General features: G+C 48.5%; 9 protein-coding genes across 9 annotated transcripts; 5 read left to right on the top strand and 4 right to left on the bottom strand.

The window, feature by feature from the left end:
• Positions 1 to 161: 161 nt before the first annotated feature.
• On the bottom strand, positions 162 to 1,654 carry MGYG_02240 (oxalate decarboxylase oxdD; the record flags this gene model as incomplete). Its single annotated transcript, XM_003174661.1, has 5 exons — positions 162 to 476; positions 545 to 887; positions 942 to 1,135; positions 1,221 to 1,459; positions 1,531 to 1,654. 5 exons carry the CDS (start codon positions 1,652 to 1,654, stop codon positions 162 to 164), a joined length of 1,215 nt encoding a protein of 404 aa, XP_003174709.1.
• Positions 1,655 to 2,951: 1,297 nt separating this feature from the next.
• MGYG_02239 (hypothetical protein) lies at positions 2,952 to 4,238 on the top strand (the record flags this gene model as incomplete). The annotated part of the gene is made up of 2 exons (XM_003174660.1): positions 2,952 to 3,158; positions 4,005 to 4,238. The coding sequence occupies 2 exons, from the start codon at positions 2,952 to 2,954 to the stop codon at positions 4,236 to 4,238; spliced, it is 441 nt and encodes a 146-aa protein (XP_003174708.1).
• Positions 4,239 to 4,900: 662 nt separating this feature from the next.
• Positions 4,901 to 5,523, top strand: MGYG_02238 (hypothetical protein; the record flags this gene model as incomplete). The annotated part of the gene is made up of 3 exons (XM_003174659.1): positions 4,901 to 4,986; positions 5,139 to 5,164; positions 5,396 to 5,523. 3 exons carry the CDS (start codon positions 4,901 to 4,903, stop codon positions 5,521 to 5,523), a joined length of 240 nt encoding a protein of 79 aa, XP_003174707.1.
• Positions 5,524 to 8,302: 2,779 nt separating this feature from the next.
• On the bottom strand, positions 8,303 to 9,204 carry MGYG_02237 (hypothetical protein; the record flags this gene model as incomplete). Its single annotated transcript, XM_003174658.1, has 2 exons — positions 8,303 to 8,805; positions 8,961 to 9,204. The coding sequence occupies 2 exons, from the start codon at positions 9,202 to 9,204 to the stop codon at positions 8,303 to 8,305; spliced, it is 747 nt and encodes a 248-aa protein (XP_003174706.1).
• Positions 9,205 to 12,743: 3,539 nt separating this feature from the next.
• MGYG_02236 (peptidase family M20/M25/M40 protein) lies at positions 12,744 to 15,101 on the top strand (the record flags this gene model as incomplete). The annotated part of the gene is made up of 1 exon (XM_003174657.1): positions 12,744 to 15,101. One exon carries the CDS (start codon positions 12,744 to 12,746, stop codon positions 15,099 to 15,101), a length of 2,358 nt encoding a protein of 785 aa, XP_003174705.1.
• Positions 15,102 to 16,299: 1,198 nt separating this feature from the next.
• MGYG_02235 (translocation protein SEC62) lies at positions 16,300 to 17,701 on the bottom strand (the record flags this gene model as incomplete). The annotated part of the gene is made up of 3 exons (XM_003174656.1): positions 16,300 to 16,533; positions 16,620 to 17,185; positions 17,245 to 17,701. The coding sequence occupies 3 exons, from the start codon at positions 17,699 to 17,701 to the stop codon at positions 16,300 to 16,302; spliced, it is 1,257 nt and encodes a 418-aa protein (XP_003174704.1).
• Positions 17,702 to 18,031: 330 nt separating this feature from the next.
• Positions 18,032 to 19,898, top strand: MGYG_02234 (lectin C-type domain-containing protein; the record flags this gene model as incomplete). Its single annotated transcript, XM_003174655.1, has 2 exons — positions 18,032 to 18,094; positions 18,177 to 19,898. 2 exons carry the CDS (start codon positions 18,032 to 18,034, stop codon positions 19,896 to 19,898), a joined length of 1,785 nt encoding a protein of 594 aa, XP_003174703.1.
• Positions 19,899 to 20,013: 115 nt separating this feature from the next.
• On the bottom strand, positions 20,014 to 21,720 carry MGYG_02233 (NADPH:adrenodoxin oxidoreductase; the record flags this gene model as incomplete). The annotated part of the gene is made up of 3 exons (XM_003174654.1): positions 20,014 to 20,892; positions 20,951 to 21,385; positions 21,448 to 21,720. 3 exons carry the CDS (start codon positions 21,718 to 21,720, stop codon positions 20,014 to 20,016), a joined length of 1,587 nt encoding a protein of 528 aa, XP_003174702.1.
• Positions 21,721 to 22,466: 746 nt separating this feature from the next.
• MGYG_02232 (hypothetical protein) lies at positions 22,467 to 23,639 on the top strand (the record flags this gene model as incomplete). The annotated part of the gene is made up of 3 exons (XM_003174653.1): positions 22,467 to 22,931; positions 23,006 to 23,423; positions 23,488 to 23,639. The coding sequence occupies 3 exons, from the start codon at positions 22,467 to 22,469 to the stop codon at positions 23,637 to 23,639; spliced, it is 1,035 nt and encodes a 344-aa protein (XP_003174701.1).
• Between the last annotated feature and the right edge of the window lie 460 nt (positions 23,640 to 24,099).

Below are 24,099 nucleotides of genomic sequence, written 5' to 3'. Positions count from 1 at the left end.
GAGGGTGAGAGTATAGAGTCATTAATGTATCCAGGCCGGACAGGGGCGGGCGAGAGAGTGTGTGAGTAAGGGTTGATAAAAAAAGTTACAGGGAAGTAAAATTGAAGGTGGTTGTTCTCAGAGGATAGTCTGAGGTGCCTGCACCTCCGCGTGTGTCACGTTTATGAGACAATGTACTGCTTGTCCTTCTTGATCTGCTCAATGACCTCGATTGGTACATTGATAGCGGCAGCAGCGATATCTGAAGGAGTAAGGGCGAGCCATTGGCTGAGAGAGACATCGGCAATACGGTCGGCCTTGAAAACTTCGATGTAGACAAGCTCCTCAGTCTCAGAGGTGTTCTCAACGTAGTGACCGGAGTTGTCGGGGAAGACACCGGTATCACCAGCAGTGAAGTCGAAGGTTCGGGAAAGGCCACCACCCATATAGACAGTAGCGCGGCCATTTCCGCTGTGGAAGTAGACCCATTCCTCAGCCTGTATGTGCATGGTTAGATGGGATCGAAAAAATGGGTGTAGATCAGAAGAGGACAGCAGGAACTTACAGTTGGGTGCCAGTGAAGCTCACGCATGCCACCGGGCTTTAGGCGGACAACAGCGGCAGCAATGGTCTTAGAGATAGGGAAATTCTTGGAGTCGACAATCTGGATAGTACCACCACCACCGGGGACCTGTATCTCTGGAGCATTGGCGATGTGGAAGGTGTAGGAGCTGTTGCCAGTGAGAGGGCCGTTTCCACCTTCGACGGTCTTGGTGCTGATGGTAGAATTGAGAAGGGCTGGATCGGGTTTGTGGACCTTGTCGAAGGTGCCAAGCGGGACGCCAAAGTTCTTGGCCAGGACATCTCTTGGAGTGTGGGAGATCCAGTCGGCAACCATGAAGGTGGTACTATGAAGCTGTTAGTCGCGGCCAGTGAATAATGGAGGGAAGGCTTGAGCATACCCGATACGGTCGAAGTCACCGTCATCGAAAATCAGGAGAATCTCGTTCTCGTCTGCAAGACCCTGGAGAGAGTGGGCAGATCCCTTGGGGAAGTAGTACATGTCACCAACTCCGAGCTTATCGAGCTGGAACTGGCCGTCCTCAGTGACGGCAGATACTAGGAATTCACCAGCGTAGATGTAACCCCATTCAGCCTAGAAGGTACGAGTCTCAGTATACAATTCTTCATGCGACCCAGGCCGGAAAAATAGTGGCCAAAGTGGTAATGTGCAAACATACAACTCTGTGCCAGTGCATTTGTCGGATGGCACCCTTGATCAAATGGACTTGGGCGCCGGCAATGTCGTGACTGGCTGGTAGATCCTGGATGACCTGCTCACGGATCCAACCGCCGTACAACATTCGTGTCTTGGAAAGGGAGAAGCTCCATTTCAAGTTTGGAACAAGGCCATTGTCGGTGTCGGGCTGGCCGCCGATATTGCTTGGATTCTGGAGATCAAGTTCATTGTTGGTACCACCTGTCATGCAAAGTTAGCAAAACAACTTTCCACAGCGCCGGTAAGGTGCATAAGTGGCTGGAACGCCATACCGGAAAAGACACCTCCCTTCCCGCTCTCCTGGATAGGTTGACCAGGAACTCCGCCCTTGGGAATGGGGATGGTAGCTTCTGCGAGGGCAGCAAGCGCGGCCACCAACACTGAACCGTACTTCATTGTGCGTGTGTATGTGTATGCGCGCCGTGCAAAGGCTTTCCCAACTTTTGTAATGCGTCAACGCAAATGAGATGTGTCCCCCGTTTGACCCCCGAACGACCGTCTATAGGTAGCTGGAAGGAAGTTGAATAACTGTTATCCTCAAAGGAGTGGATGTGAATTCTGATCTACAGAACTGTCATTGATGGGGTGGAGGAGTGGTTATTTATGTAAAATCTGTTGACAAGTGGAAGGAATATAAATATATATTTAGCCTCCGTATATTGAACGTGGCTAAGGCTAAGGCCACTGGTATCCGCCAGGCAAGGCCTATCATGCGCCTAGCTACGCTCCCCCCCTCCCCACCCTGGTACCTATACCAGTAACGTCTTGACCTTTGATGGTCAGATTGAAACAGCATGTCGGCCCGCGGAAACGCTGCTCACTACTTCTGGCCCAGAGCGGCCGAGAGATGGCCAAAAAATCGAGGGGAAAAGCAAAGATAACCAGGGACAAAAGGAAGAACCCGAATGCTAAGGAAGACCAAGGACATTCAAGAGATTTGGGAGCAACTTCGCTGCGAGGAAGAATCGTATGAGACACCTAGTGTTTGTCTCATTAAATCAGCCAGAAAGGAAAAATTGGAGCATGGAGCTACATTGCACCCTGTTGAAGTTTGTCGCTTTTTTTCTTTTGCTCTTCAATCCTGTTGATGTTTTTTGAAGATGTTCCTTTTTCAGGTTTGCTTTTTATGTCACTTTGCTTCTTTTTTGCGATTTTTGCATCCCATGGGGATAAAGTAGGGGTACCCGTACGGTGTGCCAGACTTGGCTCAGGTATAGGCGTGTGGCGGGGGTAGTTAGGCTCAAGCTCTAAAAAGCCTTGTGTTTCAACTTTATCCCATTCAATTTCGGTTCCACATTTTGCTGGAGAGGTTCCTCCACATGGTTGGCGAGCGGGCTATAGATAGCACGCTAAGCCAGGGACTTAGCCTCCACACTCGTCTCGGACAACAATCTCAGTTTGATTTGCAACGCGGTTATGACTCCACGTGACAGGATGCCACGGCCTTGGAGGTTGCTCAAGGGCCTTGAATTTTCTTCTGGAAGGATGGTTATGCCTACTGCTTACCTGCTTGACATGCCCCAATCCAACCAACTTCGATGTTTATGAAAATCACACCAACCAGAAGAAGCCAGTTTCGGCCCGGGGATATCTTCAGGCGTCAGAAGTAGAAAGCGACACGTTATCGCCTTCCGCGCCTACACTTACCACAAAAACCCCAACTCCGCTCCTCCGTATGTTTTGACTGAACGAGATGAATCACGATCAGCTCTCCAAAGGTAGCGTTGCGTCTATTTTCCGTATACAGAACCAGCGTTTGCGTTCGCGACAACACGACCAGCTAAGCAAACACGACACAACCCGACAGGTAGCATCGAAAGAAGAACTCGGAACTGCTGCTGTTCGGGATTTCACCCCTGGTCTTCCCGTCTACTGGCCTACGCAAAGAGATGATCCAAAGGTACGAAGAAAAGTGCCGTGGGAATCCGTTCGGTCGGCTAGTTCAGATCATCAACCAAGACTGCCTGAGTCAGTACATATGTAAGGAGTATATAAGAAGGGCGGACTCCTTGGTTCTTGGAAGCTCGCCAGGTTGCTCGACGTATTTTCTCTTGTTCTTTTCTTACTTTTCACCTTGCTGCTACTGTGCATGAGGGACTGTCAGATTATACTTGATCCCCATCCCGGGGGTTGCTGGGCGCTAGCTTGGCGTCGTCAGCCAATGCTTCAGAAGCTTCGGTGGCCATCCACGGATTTCTGGGGCTGGTGAAAGCATAATACGAGCGACGAACCAGCGCTGTTTTCGAGAGCAGCGGACCCATGGACAAGAAAGGGGTAAATTCGGCTATCCTCTGGCAAGGGGTGGTCCCCGGGGTCCGCCTCGGCGTACTTACATGGGGTCTCAGGATCCCAGTCTGTCCACGGCTTCCTGTTCGCCTGCGCAGCTTGTTAGCCCTTCCTTGAGGTAGCTGTATCCGCGACAGTAAGACTCACTCTATCCATCCGCCATCCATTTCACTTTTGCCTCTCATCCTCCTCCTTCTCCCCCGCCTTATCTTTGTCTCTTTATCGCCGTCTTTGCTAGTCTTTGCTGTCGTTTTCTTCTTCGACGTTGTAGAAACGACGAAAAAATAAAGAAGACGCTAATCTTGATCTGGATGTCACGTGGTATCCCGAGGCTCAACCGAAAATAAAATAAAACGAGACTGATATAAAAAAACAAAAACCATCAAAAAAGAAAAGGAAAGGAAAATACGAAGTTACAAAAGACAGATTCTTCAGCTTAACTAACACATGCCAAAACAAGGCCGGCAGCGTCATGGTACTATCTGGCAATCGAACCATTCTGGCTCTATCTGGCAGACCGATCGCGGGATGGAAGGGGACAGTGACGGACCGTGCAGTGAACATTTCTTCCATAGTGTCTACTCCGTATCGTCAGCAGAAATCTCACCGTCAGCAAGGCAAAGTTCTTGCTACAGAACCCTGGAATGATCCTCGCCGCTGGATGATCAAACAGACTAAGATGCTCGTTATCTGACCTTACCCTGGGCGAACTGGAAATTTGCCTGCGCTTCCTTGTCTGGATCTGCTTGCTCTGTCGGCGGACAGAGTGGTCGTATCGGGAAGGGAAAATTATCCACCAGTAAGGGGATCTCCTGTTTCCACCACCTGTCCTCCATGACCCCTGGAAAGATTCTGCCCTGGATCCCTCATCCCTCCTTCCCCACGACTCCCTGATCCTAGACCCAACCTCGCTCTTCTGGCCGAGAGATTGACCTATGAAAGTCAATCGATACGAACGGCTGCAACATTCTTCACCTGGGAAACTGCTATCCACCATTTCTCCTTCATAGGATGGGATATGGCTCCAACCACCCTTCCCCTGTCAAGGCATCGACAAACTACGGAGTTTCCGCCTGGCTCAACACCATGTCAACGATGGGAGCTTCTGCACCGACCTTTTTTTTTTTTTTTTACCGACGCCCTATTTTTTGTTTTTGGTATCACGATGTGATATCTTTTTTTAACCACCGTCAGGAGGATGAGGGGTGACAGTTGACGTGCGCAAAGTTTCCCCATGGAGTCGGAGATACAGTGTCAAAAGGTGTTGTGGAAAACCGTTAACGATGACCAGGGAACGCGCAGTGCATTTGCATCCAGCCTGTCATTTCGCTACATATGTGCCCATAGATTTTAACTATGTATACGGATGTATATCTGGATGATCCGCTTGATCTGTGGAACCATCAAGAGATTCTGGATACCAGCGGTCTCTTTTCGGTTTTGTAAGTTAGGATGGACTCGGGTTGAGCCAAAATGTTCATCCTGAGAACTTGTCCTTTTGCATAAGTGCGTCCATCAAAAAATCTCCTTGTTTGTCTCTGGGCAGGTTTCGCTGGCCTTGGTTGACCCTTCTGGATTTCCTAATACGTAACAGCCGTGCGGTCATGCATTATGATCCAGGTAAGCCAAGAATCTCACCGTACATACATCCATTCACCTCCATCCGAACATCTGCACGATGAACCACGAACATGCTCACAGCGCAAGATATCCCTTCACCTTCCAGCCAAGCTACGCACCTGGTCACCCACGATGCCAGTTCAGCCGAACGTATCATGATATGGCGCCACCTTTTTTCTGCCTCCCATCTTTTTCCTTTTTTTTTTTTTGCTTGTTGCTAAACATAGCCAGATCCTTCCCCGTCAGAAATGTGGCAAGATCCGCTTGCTAAAATCCTACTCTACCAGGCTGTGGGAACGCCTTGCAGGCTGGTTGTACAACATAGACACAAGACGGAGGTTTACGTTTCAATATCCTGATCCCTCAGGGCATGGCCACCGCCGTGCACGCGAGCCAGCTCTTCTTTGCAACTGAAGCAAGCTAGGTAAAGCGAAGCGAAACGAGCAACACGCTGAATATGCTGACCCCAAAATGCATACATGCATACTCAAGCATTGGCGTTGGTCCTGGTCACTGGAATTAAGACCCCTTTTTTCTTTTCTTGCTCTCTTATGCTGTTCAGCCGTGAATGTACGTTCGCCTATGCTGCCAAAGCCTTCGCTGAGCGCATTTGAACTCTCCTGCGATACATCATCATCCTCTTCATGCCTTCCGCCTATTCCCGTATGGAGTGCTAGTGGTTTGGCACTGAAGGACCATAGTCGAGGTCTGTGTATTATCTTTCGCCCAGCCAATCAGGCAGCCACAGCTCATTCTACAGCAGACAAATTCCACCACGTCCATAGCTCTAGGCTAGCATCCAAGAAAAAAAAGCCAAAACAGCAAAGAGGGTTGCGCGGGAGAATCTTTCAACGCCCGTCTCTCCCTAAGTAGCATCAAAAGCGAAACCTCCGGTGTTCTATAAACGCCGTCCGGCGAGTTTACCAACAGTCACTCTGAGAGTTTGCTCATGTTCAGTGACTTCCCTGTGTGCGCCGAGCCGACCTGGTTCAGGCACCAGAATTTCGGCCCGACGGCGCCAACTCGGAACATTTTTGACACTTCAGTAAACGGCAGTTTTGTACGACAGCAGCTTTAACGAGAAGGCGGTCTTGTCGAGGAATATGCCGTCTGTTCAGGCGTTGGGACCAGACTGAGTGCATGTTAAGTCGCCGCTCCCGTGCATACGGAGAATGCTCTCGGCCTCCTGGCCTTCATTTTACGGCTGGAAAAATTGCGAGTTCACTAGAGGGAAAAAGGTTTAGCCGTCGGCTTCTCCAGTTTTGATGGGCTTTTTAGGCCACTTTTCGCTTCAATAGTTGCTTTCTTGCATCTACCCCTGTCCACGCTAAACGAAGCAAGTCAATTTAGTCACTGATATCAGCCGTCTCAAGTGGAGTCAAGGGGTAGAGAGCCTTTCCTTCAGACAGCTCCGATCGCAAAAATGATCAAGGTAGTATGCTCCCATCACTAACACCTTCTTCACTAATATGGCACTAAAGTCCACCCATATTATTAGGAGCTTGGTGCGGTTACAACTAATATTACCATATGCTAACAATAAGTAAGTAGATATGCATGCAACCCGTTGATGGTATCCGGAATTATTTCATCTCGTATATACGGAGTACGATATAGCCATACCTGGTCGATAGCCCGATTTCCATATGTGGGCACACACAGTAACCATCCCTCTTTCATGGTCGGTTTCAATAGACGGCTTCAAGGCCCTGCTTGCTTCGAAGTATACAGAGTAAGCCAGTACATCATATATGTACATGGGCCGGCTACCTCAAGAGACGATACTCGACACAAACCCCTCCGCCAAACCTGGATTTGTCTCGGAGCAGTAACTTCATGGGACAGGGATTAGGCGCTCCATCTCCGACAAATATTGGAACAGGCACTGAATATCACGCACATCCCTGCGTGGGAGCTTGGGAGCTCTCGTCAGTGCCATGCTCCCCGGAAAATTATTCCACTTGATCCCACTTGATCGGTCACTTGCTGTTGTTGGCGAGGAGCGAGAGCCGTCTGGTTTCCTCGATGGACAGTCATTCCCCCAGAGCTTCAACACCAAAGGACGGCGATCGTAGTTGACAAGAATATGAGCACCCAAGAGTCGAACATGATTAAACTCCTATTATCCAAATACCCTATACCGTGTCTGATTATACATGACGCTTAGAACTTTGAAAGTTCTTAGTTTATGATGCAGAATGCTGTGTCCAATGCGGTTTCCGAGTGGCTCACGGCTAATACCAATGGGACTGCTAGACCATACTCCATGGTCAAGCATCGAGCCTTTCGATATACGAAGCTCCTCCCCGTCTCTATGTACCGACTTATCATTTGATTTATCTTGGTACTCTATCAACATGCATACATGTACTTCTCCCCCACTTGACAGCCCCGGCCCGGCATGCAGTCGTGCTCAGAGTCGCCGATGTTGCCATTCTCACATCGGCCTGAACTCGGACAAAGTGCTAGCTACCCGGTGCTATACGTGGTACTTGGCTATAATATCGTTACGCCCTACGAGGAGCTGCATCCTCCATATCCTTCAAGCACCTTTATCACGACAATGCATAAAGTATATGATGAGTACCGTGCGCACTGATACCCGGATGATTTAATTGTAAATCATCCATGCTTTATCTGGAAAGCTGCATAGCTTTAGGTTCGATTTGAATGGAGGAACGACTCTGTCCCCTGTAGATCATACCCTACTACTTTATATGGCTAATATGGACGGACATCTTAATGCATTTGTCTAAAAAGCTCCTCTTTGATTGAGCGCACACATTACTCCAAGGTAATGTTGGCATTGGCATTAAATCGGAAATTGCGGCGGGAATAAGGGAGGTTGTGGAAGGAGAAATGAAGATAGGACGGTTTTACAGCAACTTGGCGACGCTGCCATGGCTCTCAGCCCATCGATACCCTTTCCTGTGAAGAGCATTAAACTTCCCATCGCCAGTTGCGCCCATATGTGGTGGCGATAGCAAGTTTCCGATAAATAACTCCTCATCTTATTGATGAGGGTGATGGCCTTTAGGCTGCACTCGGCATACACATATCGGCTCTTGGCCGTTGCACTTCCCTCCCAGCCGGTGGCTGCTGGCATTTGTTTTCTCGAATTTTTGTCTTGCCTCCTTCCTACTTAGCGAACGAAGGGGAATGAAGGCTTGGATTCCGTGCTTCCATCTCGATAGGGGCTTGGGATCCTTCTAGTTCTGGCATTACTCTCCAATCTCGACTTGTTTCTGTGTCTGGTACTCTCCCTGCCGTCATTCCAGGACTATCAGAAGGCCCAAATGCAGGTTTTTTATATGTGACACCCGCTCCTTTCACATGGCCTGTCGCTTGTTCCGTGCATTCATTTTGTTTCCGGCAAGGACGATAAACAAAACAAAACCACCCTATTATGATGAATATCGCAATCACAAACAACCCCCCTATTGTACTCCCGACGATTGCGCCGGTATAATCGCGAGCCATGTCCGGTACTGGTGCTTTCGTTTGGCCGGGGGCAGGAGCTGTGCATTCGTCGATACTATAAAATATCCATGAGGAATTGTAGCATGCTGCTATCTCGGCAACTTGGACTACTGAAGATGAACAGGGTTGACCGGCGATGTCGTCTCTCCCATATAATGTTACTAGAATAATGAATGATAAGTGTTAGTGTATGCCGTGAAGTGTGAGCAAAGTAGACTAATAATCTATTTCCTTGCTTAGGGGACCGTTCATTATGCCGCTTGGGGATTTTGAGCATTCCAAAGAAAGGTAGAACACCTAAGGTTTATTATCATACCAGAACAGCCATCATCAAGATTGACAGCTTGGAAACTGCCATATTTTCCACTCCGATCAAGTCTTGAACACGTTCCATTTGGGTATCCGTTAGGCCCGTCAAATGATGACAAGGAGTCCTGACAGTTTTCATCGGAGAAGGTTGCAATGCTCGACGCGGATTCAACGAGGCTGCTGTGTTGTAATGTTATCAAAACAAAAGCCAGAGTAGGAACTCCAAACCAGAATGGCTGTGGAGTCATCATATTGTCCTACTAGGAGTTGAGAAACAATAATAAAATCCTCCGAGCGACAATTATGGGGTGAACGATGGAGCTGGATTTCCGGGCTCCAACTGCCATGGCCACAGAAATAGCGGCTTGTCTGGTCCTCCATAACACGCCGCCATTGAGCAGCGTTTGGGGAATCGTGTCACAAGGGCAAAGGAAAGAAGAAGCCAGTCGGCGTGCCTGCTTGGCTGCAAACCGTGCTATACACAATTTATGTACGGCCCAATCAATATAAGTGATCCCATATTTAAGGGCAGGCTAGTGATTATCATAAGTCATATATATATAGCACAAGATGGCCGTGAGTATTTCTGTTTTGACGAAATAGCATTTTTATGATAGAAGTTCATTGGTTCCTTTTCCCCCTGAGAGGGTGCTATGGCTCTTCTGCCGCCAGGTGGCTCGACGCCGTTAAAAGCAATCCTGAGCACGAGCGTTTCTTTTTTGCTATGTTTGGACACCTTTATTTCTGGGTAGACTCTTGGAGATGTGGCTGTTTTAGTTGATCCATGACGCGGCACTCCTAAATAAACAAAAGAGCGGAGGCTCTTTATCAACATGGAGGTTGAGATGTTTAACCCCTTTTTTAGTAACAAAGGGTGGTCGCCCAAACAAGGAAGAGGCTCTTATTACCCGATGAGCTTATTTGAACGAACAACATCAAGTTGTTTATTTTTACTATAGACAACCACATAATGCGTTAATACAACTCGATATTAACGATACTCTGTCTTTTCGTCTACGGAGTACTTATATGTGAATAAAGTCGCGCGGATAAATATACGAGATGATTACTGCATATTGCACTTCTCATTGCAACCACTATAGTTATGGAGTAACTATCAACCTGTGTATCTCAAAAGGGAGAACTGTCAGTTCCCAACGCGGCGATAATAGACACACCAACAATCTAAGCATTCTTCTACCCATTCTATTACGACGAGTGAAGCAATGTCTCGGTATTTCGTTTCAGATTCGGCATAACCGAAAAGGCCCTCGAGGCGTTTGTAGCCATGCTAGGCACTGATATTCGAATACTGGATGAAAACATTGCAAGCCCTTCCGTCTTGCTAATGTTAATGAGCTCGGTTTGTACAATAATATACTTTAATTACCATTCAAAGGTATTCATTGGCACGTACGTGAAACCTTCTGATATGCAGAGAGGTCTCTCAATATTATACAAGGATTTTCCCAAAGGCCCAATAACATAGGAAACGTAGCTGTTGGCTGGCACCCCTGGTTATCCCAACTACAGCGCCTCATACATGCCGGATCATGGCTGGATGCTTTAGTTACCGCAGCGCTTCTGGAGTCTTGCTCATGTTCAGACCAGGGAAGCCTCAACAATGCAGTCAGATCGTTCCATCCGCAGCATAATATCTAAGCGCTTGATTCAGAGGATCGTCTCCCGCGACATCTCCCATGTATGTAAACAACCAAAGGGGTTATTCCCCTGCAGGATTGTTCAAGGTGAGGTGGGAAGGCACTGCTCATTATTATTGGGAGCGGTACGGAGTATGCATGACCTGTCTTGATTTGAAACTCAAGGCCCCAACTCTCGTTAACTAGATCGGAAAAAAGGAGAAATCCGTAGTGATCAAACAAGCCATTTTAGCATTTTTTGGGTATTAGCCGGAGTTTCCCGCTACAGAGGTACCCAAAAAGCCCCATGCTTGGTGCTGAAACGCCTATCTACTGGACAAAGATTTATATGAGCAGCTTACGTAGGAGCGAATATTTTGACCGGTTTTGTCATAATTATCCTTCTGATAAATGCTAATGCCCTTTCTTAGGCCGAGATCGCCAGGTGCCGTTTAATTCAGAGGCCTGTCAAAATTTCATGTGCTCAACCACAATCCTACTAATGAACCCAAATGGTCCAGCAGAATTACCTTGGAGATACAGAAAGACATCTATCTGAGATGATGACGTCTATACGGGGTAGTTAGAGACGGGTTGGGGCAAATGCTCCATATCATTGACAGCGCAGCCAACAGGCAGGTACGGAGTACTCCGTATGCCATCTCATCGTCGGACAACCGTCTTTAGATCTACGTACTTTTGCTATCCACAACGCGACAACAGCGCGGTTTTCTTAAGATGAGCTCCGCTCTTCATGCAAACAAACAAACACCACGCCCATGGTCGCGGGCTCTGCTAACTAGTTGTCTCAGATGAATAATTAAGCTCTCACGGACATTTGACTAAGGGAAAACAAGCCTTCTGAGTCTCGATTCGACAATGGTCCTTTCTCCCGTCCAGTTCCAGCCTCTTTAACCACTGTACCTTTTATTTGAAAGAGGACTTTCGCACGTTTGCGCAGAGCACCAGAGGACGGGTTCTGGGCATATATGCTCCGGAGCGTACTTGAGAGAGTGCCGCAATTACCACCCGGAAGGAGTACAGGAACGACGCCATTTCTGCTACCGAGGTAACTCATGGAAAAGGTGACTGCTGCCTTTCCAGCGTTGCCATTATTATTGTTATCTCTCTAGTTAATCCATAAGCACCGAGGTTTTGGATTCTAACGGCTCTACGGAGTTGGTGCCTATTCTGTCAGCTCTCGCCCTGCATGCAGCTTTGCTTGACGTCCGGCCTGACGGAGGTTACAAGGTCGAAAGGATAGCCTTTCCTCAAGCCAGCCTCCCTTGCCTTCGAGCCCAGCAGCATCGGTCTTAGCGCCGCTTAGTGACCAGTCAGAAGTCGGTGGCATACACCAGGAGTTTCTCCAGGAGGGATGAGTTTTGCCGTGTGATGTCCAAAAAACTCCAGGTGTGTGCGAGGTGATGGGCGCCAAAAAATCGTGAAGCTAACTTGGCTGTCACACTCACAAAAGTCAATCTTGGGGCTGGCCACAGGGAATATCTCGCAACTCTGGTTTTGCCCCCTAACGGCTGGGTGTAATGGAGCCCTTTCCTTTCAAGTTCGACGACCGTGCGAATCGGAGATGTGGACCAACTAAAAAAGAGGAGAATTCCTTTTGCAGCTTCACCCGCTAACCATCTGATCAACAAAGCCCAGTTGTCTACAAAGCAGTTAACTCAGCCAAGCAGCTTTCCTCCCTGTTACATCGTTTGGATTACTCCTGGGTATGCACAAAGAGTCAAGCTTCTCCCGGCCAAGGATCTTGCTCTCCTTTCCATTATCCAAAAACCACTTTACTCGCTCAACTCACCGGCCGTATGTATCCTTCCTGACCTAATGGCCGTTTGACCTCGTCATACAAGCGTTACTTATCACATACATTCTCGCTTGCCCCTCTGCTTTTACGGACAGATCGAGCCCCTTGGACATTTAGTGTTACGTCGAACTCTCCCTTTTCTGTCAACTGATACTTTTGTACCAGCGAAGCGTCGTGGTTCATCTCCTGGCAATGCGCGTATAGTCCTGTTATAGACTGTGCGTGTCATCGATGGAGCTTCTACATTGACAACCACGCACAGTTCTGTATAGGCAATGCGTGACTATACTTGACGAAGCCATTTTAAACGACGTTAGAACGTTTTTGACAAATGGACGCTCAACCTCCTTCAACCGTCGGTTCTCGAAGGGGAGTACGGCTTCCCCCAATCCAGACAGCAAACAGAAGCGTAACTGTTCGTGTTAAGCCGCCTCTCCCAGAGGAGCTTGATAGTGAGGAATCAGGGAATCGTGTCCCTCTTCGTCCCAAACCGCACGGATTCGCTATTAGGAAATGGTTTACAAGGTCAAAATCACAACCGCATATACCAGGTAGAGATCCTGCTTTGTCTGCCACGGTAGCTTCTGAAGAACACGGAATCTTTGGCCATTCACCTGGAGTAGCTTCACCACTCCATAGCGTGAATGCCACACCGATATCAGTCAAATCATCAACGCACTTCCCCATTCCCAATGACGATGACATTCTGGCCGCTACTAAAGAGCCTGGAGCTCTTTCAGCATGGGATCCTCCGCCTTTTTTCATGGCGTATCCCAAGGCTGTGAAACATGCCACGCTACCGTGCCCTATCCTATCCACTGATGAAATATTGCGTCGTAAGATGCGTCGGGACCTAAAGGCCAGTAACGCTCGAGACAAGGCAATGAATGGTGATAACAATATGGATGGTTCTGGACCCAAGGGCGTCGTCAAAGCAAAAACATGGAAGAAAGGGAAAAAAATACACTCAAGAAACCAGTCTAGCTTCTCATGCGGTCTGAAATGGTCTCAGAAGATCTTCATATTGGCGACAAGCGGGCATCTACTTCAATATGGTATCGATGGAAGCTTTGATCGACTCCCCGAAGAAGTGTTGGCCTTAGGGGCTGACTCCGTTGCATTTGCATGCGATGCAATTCCCGGAAGACACTGGGTATTACAGATATCACAGACTCAAGATGATGTTGAACCAAGCTTAGAGCCCAAGAAGACAATATTAGACAGGTTTCGGCGCACGAGCAATGCAGAGCCACAGAAAGCGACAAGCAGTTTCTTGCTTATCCTGGATAGCGCTGAAGAACTAACATCCTGGCTTACATTCGTTCGGCGCGCAATACAAGTTCTTGGAGGAAAAGACTACCCCTCCGAGACCCTTGGAGCCACTCAGCTTCAGCCTTCGCCGATGGTATCTCAAACCGTCAAACAAGTCATTCGGAAAGGCAGTGTGGATCAGGCCTTGTCACTCCCACGGAGTGTAAGAGATGACCAGATATCTGTACCCGGACTAACTAGACGAGAAAGCCGGAAGCACGTACAGCAACCATCCGAGATATCCTCGCCATCTTCGTTGGCAAGTGCTATGGAACTAGACAACCTCAGACGCGATTCGCGGCTGTCTTGTGTCTCTATTGGAACTCGAACCATGCCTAGTTCTCAATCCTCGTCCTCGTCCGCCACGGTAAAGACCCCGATCTCAAAGAGCCCATGCCGGGAGTCGCCTAGAGCTGCACGCAGTCCCGCTCGGATTGAAACCGCCGATCTGGGCTTTAGAAGCAAGTCCTCTACCAAGGGCTGCGGCAATTCAGAGGACTTTATCAACGAGACACCACTGCCACCGCCCCGTGCCGAAAGCCGCCTTGTTTGCACTCCAAATTTCAGCCACCCAATTGTCAATAAACGAAATTCGATAGCAATGAGCCCCAAGACAATATCTTTCCCAGTTGAGAGTGGAGCATGTCAAAGCCCTGTTTTGCATATAATTCCTACTGCGGAGATGCTCCACGGCTCCAATATCGACGAAAAAATCAGCTCTGATCATGGATCTCCTCCACGAAGGAGGGGAAGTACAAGCAGCGGTATACTTGATTCTGAGGGGGCTTACAGTACTGCCGGAACCGATAGCAGCGAGACACAGGAGTTGGATGATGATATACCTTCGTTAACCCCTATTTCACCCCTAAGACATACCCATCGAACTCGAAGGTACTCGTCCTCTGACGGCATGCAAAGTTTCAATCGGCCTATCTCTGAATATCGGCCGGCTCTCTCTACTCTCAGTGACGAGCCGCTGGATATCTCTGGCCTGTCCCCGGGGTACAATTCAACAAGCAACACACGCAGCCGCCCGAGGCCACAAAGTCTGGGGCCCAGGGCTTACAGTGAACCTAGAATCAAGATTTGCAGGAGTCCCCGTCACCCAAGCCCCAATTCGGAGCCCAGTCAGGACTCAATTGTACGCCAACGGTCTAATACTGCGAAGTCATCCAATAGCAGGAGGTCATCTTTGAACTCCCTCTCAAGTCGGAAAAGCATGCCTCAGATTCCACATGGGCCTCCCCCAGCACCTCCTCCAACCTGCCCTCTGCCAGAAGTACCATCACTTGCTATCCCCGAGGCACTGCCTCAATGCGAATCTTCACGATTGAGTATTGGCGGCTGCCAATGGCTACCACAGAAGGTCACCCATTAGTACCTCAGCAGACCAGCAATAAACCTCTTTGGCAGACATAAGTACATCTTTTTGTTGAAAAGAGGAAAGAAAAGAGAAAAAGAGACATCTCATACCTGGCCGGACTGCATATTTTACCCTCTTTGCACTTTTTTCCTTTATTTTTATTCTTCGAATCATGGGTTCAATTCTGCCGGGTAATTTCCCATTGAACATCCTCTACCAATATGCGACCCATGATACCCTCAATGCCTTATCCTCCTTCAGGATTCAAGTGCGTGTCTCATTAATGCACTGTTTGGATTTGGACATATAACTGCATACATGTACCATATCACCTCATACATTAAACTATATACCCTGATGTCTACCAATATTCTACCCATACGCTATTATGGGGGAATAATCCCGCTCAATATTGCCACCCTTTTCCGGAATTCCGAGTCCATTCTCTTGACCCCTCTTTTTCGATTACTATGTCCGTTCAACCACATCGATATCTAATATCGTCTAAGCATTATTTCATTTATTTCTTTCCTTCTTTCCCTCAGTTTCAATTTTTCTTATATAGAAACATTCTCTATATATATCTTTTGCCTCTTGTATCCCATTTCCTTCTTCCCTTTGGATACAACTGCGAAACTTATGATATTATAAAAATGGAGTCACAGGGGAAGCTGAGCTGGCTTCAGAGCTTCGATACAAAATTCACGGTTTCTTATGTATCTGATTTTCCATCGACAATTTATTTGAGCACTTTGGATTTGCTTTCCTTCCTTTCGTTATGTTTTCTTTGGGCTTTTGCATTCTATATCGATAGCATTGTATAAATTGACCTGTGTTATAAGAACAATAATATATACTATCAACCATACAAAATCCACGGAAAAGATTACCACTAGATTTTGAGAGCTTACGAATACTATTTATTATAAGACATAGATGCGATAATATAGGGAAGTAAAAGAAAGTAATGCCAGATTTATTTTAGAGTAATTATTCATACATCGTAATATATAAACCAAGCCCTCGAGAAGAAGATGTAGGGTAAAATGTGTTGATGATCGAAAAGGGAATCAAGAATGTCAAGTGGGGGCAATTCGAAGATAAAAAAAAGGTCAGAGCCAGATGATTGGGGTACAGGTGAAGCAAAAAGTCGGCGTGGGGTATATAGAAAAGCTTCTTGATTGGACTTTAGTCGTGTTTCTCTCCACCGAGACTACTCTTCTTCGGCATCCTCTACACTAGCTGCAAAAGCATGTTTACCGGGTGTCTGCTCGGGAGTGTTGGTCTGACTTGCTTGCTCGGTAGGCACGGCCGGCGCGGTGGGTTGAGCTGCAGCAGGGGCATTTTCAGGGGCAGTGGAAGCAGTAGCTGCAGGTTTCGAGGATTTGGCCTTTGACGACTTTGACGATGATCCGTCTGTCTTCTTTGACTTCTTCTTTTTCTTAGTCTGCAAATAGGGACAGAAGTTAGCTAATTACTCTCAATATCCTAGGGAATGGGCCGCTTTGAGCGGGTAGTGTAAAATTAACATACCTCTTGCCAACCCCACACAGGTACGAAGCTCTCAAAGAATCCAACATCTTCAAACAGGTTTGGGAATAGCCATAGACCAGGTGAAGCGACAAAGAAGGTGACTGCGAAGAGAATAAGGCGGAAGATGGCCATGGCGAAGAACAGACAAAGTAATCCCATCATTCCAACACTGAGATACCAGACACCCTGTCGAAGCATGATAGGCCACAATGGGAACATGACAACGGCCATGATGGCGGCCAACACTCCAGCAGCCATTGCCTTCTGCTTCCATTGAGGCCCCTCGTATAGCCAGACATAGTGGGACATGGGGTCGGTGTCTTGATGTTGCTGTATACGGACGGTCCATAGGCCCTTGACTCTACCTTTCTTAGATGGCGGTTTTGCATGGTCATGGCCTTCATGGGGGTCAACCTTTGTAACCTTCAAGGCTAGAAGGGACATTGGTAGAAGTCTAAATGCGTTTTCGGCGGATGCTAGATCAGTGACGGGAGGCAGGTTGGATTTGGGCTTAGCAGATGCTTTGGCGTAGGCAGGAGACTGAAGTGCACGCAATGCTCGTTTAACTATGAGTTGTTAGTAGGCCAGATATACCATTTCCGTAGAACATTTGAGGGGAGCCTACCCTTAAACAATTCCTTCCTTCGGCCGTCCAGGATGCAGACTCTCGGCTTCAAGTTCTGTGATCTCAAGAACTGCGCAACAGCTAGTCCTTTGGGATCTGGCGGCGCAGCGGAGTTAACGGGCACTTGATGCTGTGTTTGCTGTTGGTGCTGGTGTTGTTGGTGCTGATGCTGCGGTTGCTGTTGTTGCTGTTGCTGCTGCTCTTCCGGCTGTCCCTCCATCTGCTGCTGCTGCTGCTGCTGCTGTTGCTGCTGCATCTGGTGTTGTCGTAGGGCCTGAGCCTTCAGTCTATGGATAAACTGCTCAGTCGTAAGGCCTTGTCTAGCAGCCTCTGCCGCAATCTGTTCTCGCTGCATCTTGCCAAATTCCTCGACTGTCATTCCACGTCTTTGCGCCTCCGCAGCCATCTGCTGCTGCATCATGGCGATCTGCTCGGGGGTTGGGCCTGGGGCGGCCATTGCGACGGTGTCCTCGACTTATGTACTCCCCAAGAGTGACCAAACAAGTGAAGCCAGAGTGTCACAAAGTGCTGCGTAGTTGGTCGGTTTCTGTTCGCTGCTTGCGGGCCACAAAAAAAACATCTGGAAGTTCAACAGTGTCCAGATCGCTGATTAGATAAGCCTGGCACGTGACAGAGCATTTGCCCAGTGTCGAAGCTAAGAAAACATCGGCGAGAGCAACAGCAACGACAGACCTCGACGGCGACGACGGAGGGCAGCTTCGAGAGTCTACAATGGTCAATGGGCGTCTGGGCTGGCTGACGAGTAGAGCCGGTCGAAGAGCTGCCAATGCGGGACTTTGACCCTGACAAGAGCGCTTCCCTTTTCCCGCCATGGAACACAGTCGAACTGGTATGTCAGTCAAAGGATATTGGTGCCTCACTGGTGATGTATAGCGGAGTACGGAATATGCTGATAGCTGTTCTGTGTACAGTCTCAAAGAGATGTTTCGCTCCAGATACCACTTGACCATGTGACAATTCCTGCAATGTCGCTTTCGGCGGCATGTTTTGGTGACGGACGGTACGAGGAGACCCCGACAAAGAAATGCGTGTCCAACCTTCTGTCCGTTGGCTATAGGCGTCTATATGTGGACGTATACTGGTCTCCTAGGGGCCAACTATGGAGTCTCTGTCCAGCAGACGCTACGGGCACCAACTCGGCTCCAAACACATCAAGTAGAACGTCATCACAAGACAATACATCAAGCGCATCACCTTCTGCTCCCACCACAACCTCGACAGCTACCAAAACCCGGAAGAGGGCCAAATTATACCACATGGGGCGATATTCATGTACAGAGTCGCTCAGCATTTCGACCCTCTCGGATGTCCTCCAGGATTATTTCAAGACAACGGAGAATACCCTAAATGCGGATATGATGTTTTTAATCATAAACATGCACGCTTCTGCTTCATCGGATTCTCCGGAAGAGCCTCCTGATCAGCCTAGCTTGGGCGACCTTCCGTCTCCGTCACAATTACTTGGCAAAGTCATAGGCGGGAGCCTGGACAGATACATCTATAGCCCCCAACAATTGATGGAAAATCGTGGGAATCTCCGCGCCTCCTGGTTTTCTGTTTCTCCCCCCTACCAGCCGATTCCTGAATACCTGGAGACTGATGTAGATGGTAAAAACCATCCTGTCTCAGCTACCGGGTGGCCATGCACAGGATACGCCGTTCTGTCTCAGGCTACGAGACTCATTATGGGCTGGGGTACTATCGACCCCCAGATGGCGTCTTATAACTTTACGGGAGACGGCCTATTCTTTCCGCCAGATTCACTTGAATCCCGCATAGATATAAAATTCACTTCGGCTTCTGATCTCACGAAGGGGTGTCTGTACAATCCAGATACCACAACCTTATCAGATGTTGAACGCTCCTGGGCTGTGGCAGAACTTCCTTCGCGCAACTCATCCAATGAGTTGTCACTAGTGACCCAGCAGTTGGCGTCCTGCGGGATCTCAGCAATTGTTAACCATACGCTTTATAATATGACAGCAGATACTGATATCAGTCCATATCAGAACATCTCATTTTCTACCACTTGGTCTTGGGCAAAAGACGAGCCTCGCAATTCCACTAGGACATCCACGCCAAAAGTGAAAGATTCTTTTCGTTGTGCGGCCATGCATGCGGTATCATCAGGCAAATGGCATGCACACGACTGTAACGATGAATACCACGTCGCTTGTCGGGTTGGAAATTCGCCGCTTGAATGGGTTATTTCTGAACATGCAACGAGCTACTTTAATGCCGAAAAAGCTTGCCCCAACAACACAGCATTTTCTGTCCCAAGGACAGCCCTAGAGAACATCTATCTCTATGCAAAGCTTGACTCGCGGTCCAATAGCACTGCAATAATCTCGCCAGGCAGCGAAGATAATAACAGCACTGAGGTACTTTGGATAGATTTCAATTCTGCAGATGTTCCTACCTGCTGGGTCACTCATGGACCAAGGGCACAGTGCCCATATGAGCTGGATAATAACGAGATTGAAAGGAGGGCCATTCTTGTACCAACAATTGCTGCTATTATCGTCCTGATCGTGGCCGCCTTGACTATATTCGTTAAGTGCAATGCGAATAGGCGAAATTCAAGGAGACGGAGAGTTATCGACGGGTGGGATTATGAAGGTGTACCATCATGATGTATTGTTATCCTCTGGAGCTCTTGGTTTGGTAGTGTTAGCACATTGGTAGTCCGTTAAATACTGAGGCTATTGTACATTATTTATCTTACACATTCATATATACATATTTCTTCTATGCCAAAACTCCAAGCATGTCGTCGACCAGTGCAAACTTCTCTCTAGGCTTACCCTTGGCCTGCCCACGCTCTTTTTCTATCCGATCTATCTCCTCCCAATCCGTCCAGCTAGTTGGTCGTAGACCTCTCTTCTCGGTATCGGGGCGAACGCCATCCCACCCAAGGCCCGTACTCTCATGTCCGGATCTTGAATTGAGAAACTCCATCTTATCACCTCCTCGATCACGATGTACTCCCCAGTCCGCCGCAATAGCATCCGCTGTCGCAAATGCATCCGTCATCGTTGAAGCAATAACTCCAGTGGGGCCTCGCTTGACCCATCCTGCGCAGTACACACCAGGTACGTGGGCAGGGAGACTGTCCCCATCGCCGGATGAAGGCATAGTATTTAAAACTCTTCCCTGGCCATCATTGGGTATCAAGCCACGAGAAGCATCAAACGGAACAGCAAGTTCGTCGAGTCCCGGGAGCGGACATGATTTGTACCCTATACTCCTAAAGCATAGGTTCGCCGGTATATTTATATGGGCTGTCTTTCCATCATCCGCCAAAAGGGGTGAGACGGATGCTGAGGGAGAATAAGGGTCGGCAGGGTCAAGCTGGTTGCGAGTGAAAGTAATATGTGACAAACTGCCAGGATCTTCGGGTGAGGAGTGGAATGAGCGAGGAGAAAGAAGGAAATCAAGAGACCATTTTTTGGTCGAGCTTTCAAGATTGGTGGACGAGCCTTTGGCAAGGAGTTGGGTGATTCGTTTATTCGCTCTTGGGAGCCCAGATATTATTGAATCGGGGGGAAGTAAGGCACTGGGTATAGGTTCAAAGCCGGTTGAAGGTAATTGCATGAGTTCCCGGACCTCTTTAATAGTGAAAGCGGCCTATATCTGCGTGTTAGCTGCATTGTTAATGTCAACAGCAGCTTCCGGTGGGACTTACCTGCATAGGTCCACGACGGCCAACCACTCTCACCCTCTTCACTCTGCTTTTTGACAGTTCTTCAAGTGCATGTTCAGACATGTCTGTTTTCCGTAGGGCATCCACATCAGATAGCAACACTCTCGCAACATCAAGAGCTACATTACCCTGTCCAATTATAACCGCATCCTCTCCGCTAGCTAGGTCGGGCAGCAGGTTCTTATATTCTGGCAACCCGTTATACCATCCAACAAATGCTCTAGCGGAGAAAATTCCCGAAAGCGTCCTCTCGTTTGGTAGTCCTAGCTCGCGGTCCTTGGAAGCTCCGTACGAGAAGAGAATGGCATCATAATGTGGTTTCAGAGAGCTCAGCGGAAGACCACTGCCCAGCGCGATGTTGCCGATGAAATTGAACCGTGGAGATGCCGCAACCTCGGTGAATTTATCCTGGCAGTTCTACAGCCAATTGCGCATTAGCTATTGGATGTACAAAAAGGTACGTGTCGCATTATACCTACCTTGACCTCTGGATGGTCTGGAGCAACGCCGTAGCGAACTAGGCCAAATGGCACCGGTAGCTGTTCGTACATATCTATAACGGCTTCCGGTACCTTTCCCATCAGCCTGTATGCAGCATAAAACCCGGCCGGCCCTGAGCCAATGACTGCAACCCGAAAGGGCCGTGACGTCGCAACACTGCTGTATGGAGAACATGGTATCGAGCAATTGGCATGTCGGCTAAAGAATCGACCAATCCGAGCACTCGGCCTTTGACGGGCAAGGAATGACATTGTTTATTTTATTATGAGCTCTGCTCCATCGTTTGTGACTGTTCGATCTTTCTTCTTCTTGAGGCGCAAAAAGCGATGGAATTATTAATCAGATAAGAAATGCCAAGGCCGACGTTAACTAGTTAGTTATCTAATCTGATCTGATCTTGTCATGTGATAGATATAGCTCCAGTAAATTCCACAGAAGGACAGCTTGATTCCATGCATTTCTCGTCGTTTTGCGAATGAATATCAAGGTAAAACTAATATATTGACTGGCTCGAATATGCAATTCACTACTAGAGACACGCTATGGAAAAAACACTCTCAAATCGCCCAGCCGTTATTAGTAATACACCTGCGAGTGTACTGTATCCCTGGAACAGCTTGGAACACCATGTTTCTACCTATGTATCCTGTGCCACCTCCATCTCCCTGGCCATATACCCCCTATGCCTTTCCTCCATCTGTCTTTCTGTCTCTGCTCTTGTCTTTCTCTGCTGCTTTTTACTGTAATTGATAAAGCAGTATGACGTAATAATCTTACATAAGCACATGTAACGGAGATCTCGTGACGTTGGTTGCCGAAAAGGGAAACTCGCGAGCTTCAACTTCGGCTTTTTCTTTATTCTCACTTCGACTTTCGCGTCACGAAGACGAAGACGACGACGAAGAGGACAAGGAGGACATCGACAGCTTCGCGTCTTGGACAGAGGACACTCTCACTTGACACACGACTCGCTACGAGCTCGGCTTCACTTGCTGATATGCCACCAGATCTAAATTCACTCCCTCCATCATCCACTTCGTCCTCTCCTTACCACACCCGCAGAGTCAGCCTCTCAATGGACAGCAACAACGGCAGCTTCGCACACTCGCTTTCGCCTCGATCCTCTTCGATCTCGCTGCAGGCTACCGCAACGATGAATGCGGCAGCGGACTCATCTCGCCGTTCCTCGTCTGGAGCCCACCGAGGCTCGCCTCAGACAAGACCTGAGCGTCGCCGCTCTGGGGCTACCAATCTCCACGAAGCCTCTCTTTCCGACGCTACTGGCACCGAATCTCCGCAGAATCGACACAATCGCGCTTCGTTTGGAAGTGTTTTCAGAACTCATAGTCCTACCAGCATTGCTGGGAGTCCTGTGATTGCTACTGGGGACCCCCACCATCAGCGTGCACCTTCACTTGGTGAGCTGCACCAGGAGCTTGAGCAGGAACAGGAAGCTCAAGTTGTAAGTCATACAGCATCCCTACTGCGTTTATTTATGAAAGTACACTTATACTTACTCTTTTTCTCGTCGCGTAGAATCGACTCCTGTTGATGATTCGCAACCAGCAAGCCCAGTTGCAGCAGCTTCAATCACAGCAGCAGACTGCAACAGCTGGTGGAACAGCCATCGATGACTCTACTCCTACTTCAGAGAGATCGTTCTCCTTCCCACCCATCCCGCCGCTACCTGCTGCTAGTCAGCGAATCCCCATTCCCTCTGCCTCCAACCTCTCTGCTCGACGGGGCTCAAACGCTGCTGTGTCCCCGCTTACCTCCATTCACCCCACTGGATCCCAAGGCGAGACTGGCACTAGCGTTAGTAGCAATGAGTGGCTTCAACTCTCCGAGTCCAACGGCCGTCGAGGTAGCAGAGACGAAAGCTCATACTATCAAGCCGAGACAACTGCTTTGTCCAGAGAGAATCAGATGCTGAAGGTTCGCATTAGGGAGTTGGGTATGTCATTAACATCTCATCCTACGCCATTGACATAGTTGGTTACTGACATATTGTTCTATAGAACGACAAGTAGCTGAGTTGACTGCCAATAACACCCAACCTGCCGCCCAGCCAAATGAGAGTGTCCAGCCAACTCCAACTGAGTCTATCACTGCGTCTGTTGTTGAAAGCAACCCGCAGACACCAACACCACAGGCAGAAGCCAGACCATGAAGTCATAACACCTCGCGCAAAAACCTATGTGAAAAGGCAATGCGTTCCTTCACTACACTACCACGCAGCGCATGAAGTGTGTGCAGATAACTAAGTGGCCAGGAAGAAAACGATCCACGACAGTACATTGGGACTACCAGAAGTACAAACAAGGCTCTGAATGAGGCCTGTGAATGGGATCTGAAATAAATAACAAAGCAATCACGCAAAAAAAAGGGGGAGCCACAGATCAATCATGTAACATTACAGGAGTATTTCTTACCTTTTGAACTTTTTTTGATGTTGCTGCTACTACCTAAATTGAAGATTTGGCCGGAAAGGATAACAGAGAGAGCTCTTAGAGCCTGATTGACACCTTTCCGAGAGAGTTCCCCGCGCCTTGCGGTGTCTCTTCGAAGTTCTTTACGAAGCGAGCCCATGTATTAAATAGATAGCCCCCCCCCCCCCCGTTCAACGCATA

This window comes from Nannizzia gypsea, genomic scaffold, assembly GCF_000150975.2.
Source record: "Nannizzia gypsea CBS 118893 supercont1.2 genomic scaffold, whole genome shotgun sequence".
NCBI lineage: Eukaryota > Fungi > Ascomycota > Eurotiomycetes > Onygenales > Arthrodermataceae > Nannizzia > Nannizzia gypsea.
The sequence above is the reverse complement of the archived record's forward strand: the minus strand, read 5'-3'. Positions and strand labels throughout refer to the sequence as shown.